At 45.1% G+C, this 2649-nt stretch overlaps 1 protein-coding gene across 1 annotated transcript; it reads right to left on the reverse strand.

The window, feature by feature from the left end:
- Positions 1 to 425: 425 nt before the first annotated feature.
- On the reverse strand, positions 426 to 1711 carry LOC127293139 (zinc-finger homeodomain protein 11-like). Its single transcript, XM_051322697.2, has one exon. It carries the CDS (start codon positions 1360 to 1362, stop codon positions 676 to 678), a length of 687 nt encoding a protein of 228 aa, XP_051178657.1. The 5' UTR covers positions 1363 to 1711; the 3' UTR covers positions 426 to 675.
- Between the last annotated feature and the right edge of the window lie 938 nt (positions 1712 to 2649).

The following is a 2649-nucleotide window of genomic DNA, read 5'->3' on the forward strand; positions in this document are numbered from 1 at the left end:
CTAAATTTAGATACATTTATAATATTTTTTCATGGACAGATGTAGTATATATATTTTTTAAGATCCTTCAATTCAAAAGAGCCCAATGGATGAACGGTAGTCTTGTGAATCCATTTCATCTGTCCTCCATCTTGCATGAATGAACTCATTAAGACCTTGCTAGACAAGACATGTGAAACTAAGTGCAAATGGAAATTAAGCGTGCACATACGGTTCATTTCTCCTCCATAGTGCATATGCATTTCAAGTCTCAGCTATCAAGTTATATATACTCTCTGTGTTTTACGAAAGGTGTTTTTGATTTATCAAAATTTAAATGTATCTAGATATTATCTAGTATATAGATACAGTTAAATTTGATCAAAGTTACATAAGTTTCATGAGATCGACGGAGGTAGTATATGTGACGAGGACAAGCAAGTATATCAACTAAAGAACAAGAACTTCCTTTGAGGGGTGCCAACAACATTAATTTATCAATGATCAAAATACTTGGGATCATTGTTAATCAATGAACAAAGAACAAGAACACATCATTTGGATCACTGTTAAACAATTAATCTCATCATCAAGAATCAACTTGTGGAAGCAAAAATGCCGAAGAAATTAGCGAAAAAATAAGGGTTAAATTATCCCATCCTAGGCAAGCCACCCCACTACATGTGAGAAGAACTTCTACATGCACATCTCGTTGCCCCTCACCTCCTCATCGTCTTCCCCGTTGCCTCCCATTGCCGGCGACATGCCCCCGCCGCCGCCACGCGTGGTCGAAGACGACGTCTGTGCGCCGGCGCCCCCACTTCCGCCGACACCGGCCTTGTGGTTGTGCATCCAGACCTTGAATACCTGCCTAGTAACGCCGATCTCCCGGCAGAAGCGCGCGACCTCGTCGTCCCCAGGCGTGCGTCCGGGCTCGCGCTTGGGCATCCGCCATCCGAGCCTCTCCGCGAACCGCAGCATCCGCGCCTTCTGCTCCTCCGTGAACTTGGTACGCGTCCGCCGCCTCGCCCCGCCGCTGTGCGAGCCGCCGCCGACACCGTCGCCGCCCATGCTGACCCCCGCTGGTCCGGCCATTGCCAAATGGTGCATGTAGCCCGGCGGCGCGCTGGGAGAGGGCAGCATTAATGGCGTGTGCGGGCTGGCGGCTCCCGGCGACCCCACGGACGCACCGTCAAGGAACGCCTTGCGGTGGAAGTTGCGGTGGCAGCCGCAGGCAGCGCAGAGGAGCGCGGCGGGGTGGCCGTCGTCGGGGGTGTACTCGCAGCATCCGTCGGAGGCGTAGGTGCCCAGCTTGGCCGCGTGGTTGCGCAGGCACTCTCTGTACACCTCCCGCGCCCGCTCCTGCTGCTGCAGCTGCTCCATTGTTCCCTTCCTCTCTCCTCTTTCTTGCCTTGCTCTCTCTTTCTCTCTCTCTCTACTTCTAAACTATGTGGCCTGTTCAGCAGCAGGCCAGCAGCTTGCTCTTCTATGCATGCTACGTGGGAACTTGGTAGGAGACAATGTGAGCTGTGACTTTGTGGTGGGTATTTGGTATTACTGCACTGCTTGTACTGAAGCAATGTGGCTCGGCAGTTCGATGCACGTCGAGATGGCTGTGATTTGCCTCGTTTGTTCTCGGTTCTTGCGATATTCTTGTGATCTCCTGGAATTTGGGTTTAAGGGGAGTACCTGCAGCTGCAAGCTATAGACAGACAGGCCACTGTTTGACTTTCCTCTGTGGCCTTCTTGGAGGATAGTAGGTGCAATGTTTTGAGACAGAATCTTTTGAAGATACTCATACACATGGAGTATCGTCCCATGTCAAATTGAGGACGTGCATGTACTTCACATATGTACAGTGCATCATTCTTCTGTATATATGCTCCATGAGTACAGTTCATACAAAAGTTTAAGCAGTTTAATTTCACAAAGCATTTTATTTTCATGTAGACATCTATGATGTAGAACCTGGGGCAATGTGCCTCCCAATTTCCAAAGAAAACACTATTTCCTACTCCCCCATTCCAATGAATAAACAAGACGTCTTTGTTTTCCGTGGCTTTTCTTTAGCCAGGAATTACTGCATACATATAGATATAGATTAGTGCTATAAAATTAACATTATTAGAGAGTGTTTTTCAATACAAATTCAACGATACTAATTACATACAATATAATTAAAAATATGTTGTTTATTTTTTGGGTCAAAGTTTGTCTTAGAATACGCATGTGTTCATCTAAACAGAGGTAGCAGAGGTAGTAATTATGTTAGTATCAACGATAGCTCTGGTTGGTTCGTGTGAGTTGGGTGCATATTGGTTAAGTAGAGGTCGTGTGATTATTTTCTTCATGTATAAGGTATAGTCATAAGAAACTTTCTTTTATCAAAATATGTATCTTTCTTCCATCTCTTATGCACAGTGTAATTGAACAAGTACAACTAATCACATGGAATCCTGAATCATCATAAGATCAAATGTGCTTCGGTTGATGAGGGTTCTGACAATGGAAGAAAATCGAGTAAAGCTTCGGTACCACTTCTATTGATGAAGATGAGATAATTCACAATGTGTGGCATCTGAGATAGGGGAACTATATTTCCCTTTTGTAAGTCTTTTTTTGAATTTTATAATTATGATATATATTTATATGCTTGTGTGCGTCTTCTCA

The sequence above is a fragment of the Lolium perenne genome, chromosome 4 (genome assembly GCF_019359855.2).
Source record: "Lolium perenne isolate Kyuss_39 chromosome 4, Kyuss_2.0, whole genome shotgun sequence".
In the NCBI taxonomy this organism is placed as follows: domain Eukaryota; kingdom Viridiplantae; phylum Streptophyta; class Magnoliopsida; order Poales; family Poaceae; genus Lolium; species Lolium perenne.

Excerpts from the sequence above, each read along its gene's own strand:
- LOC127293139 (XM_051322697.2), bottom strand. The coding sequence starts at position 1,362 with ATGGAGCAGCTGCAGCAGCAGGAGCGGGCGCGGGAGGTGTACAGAGAG.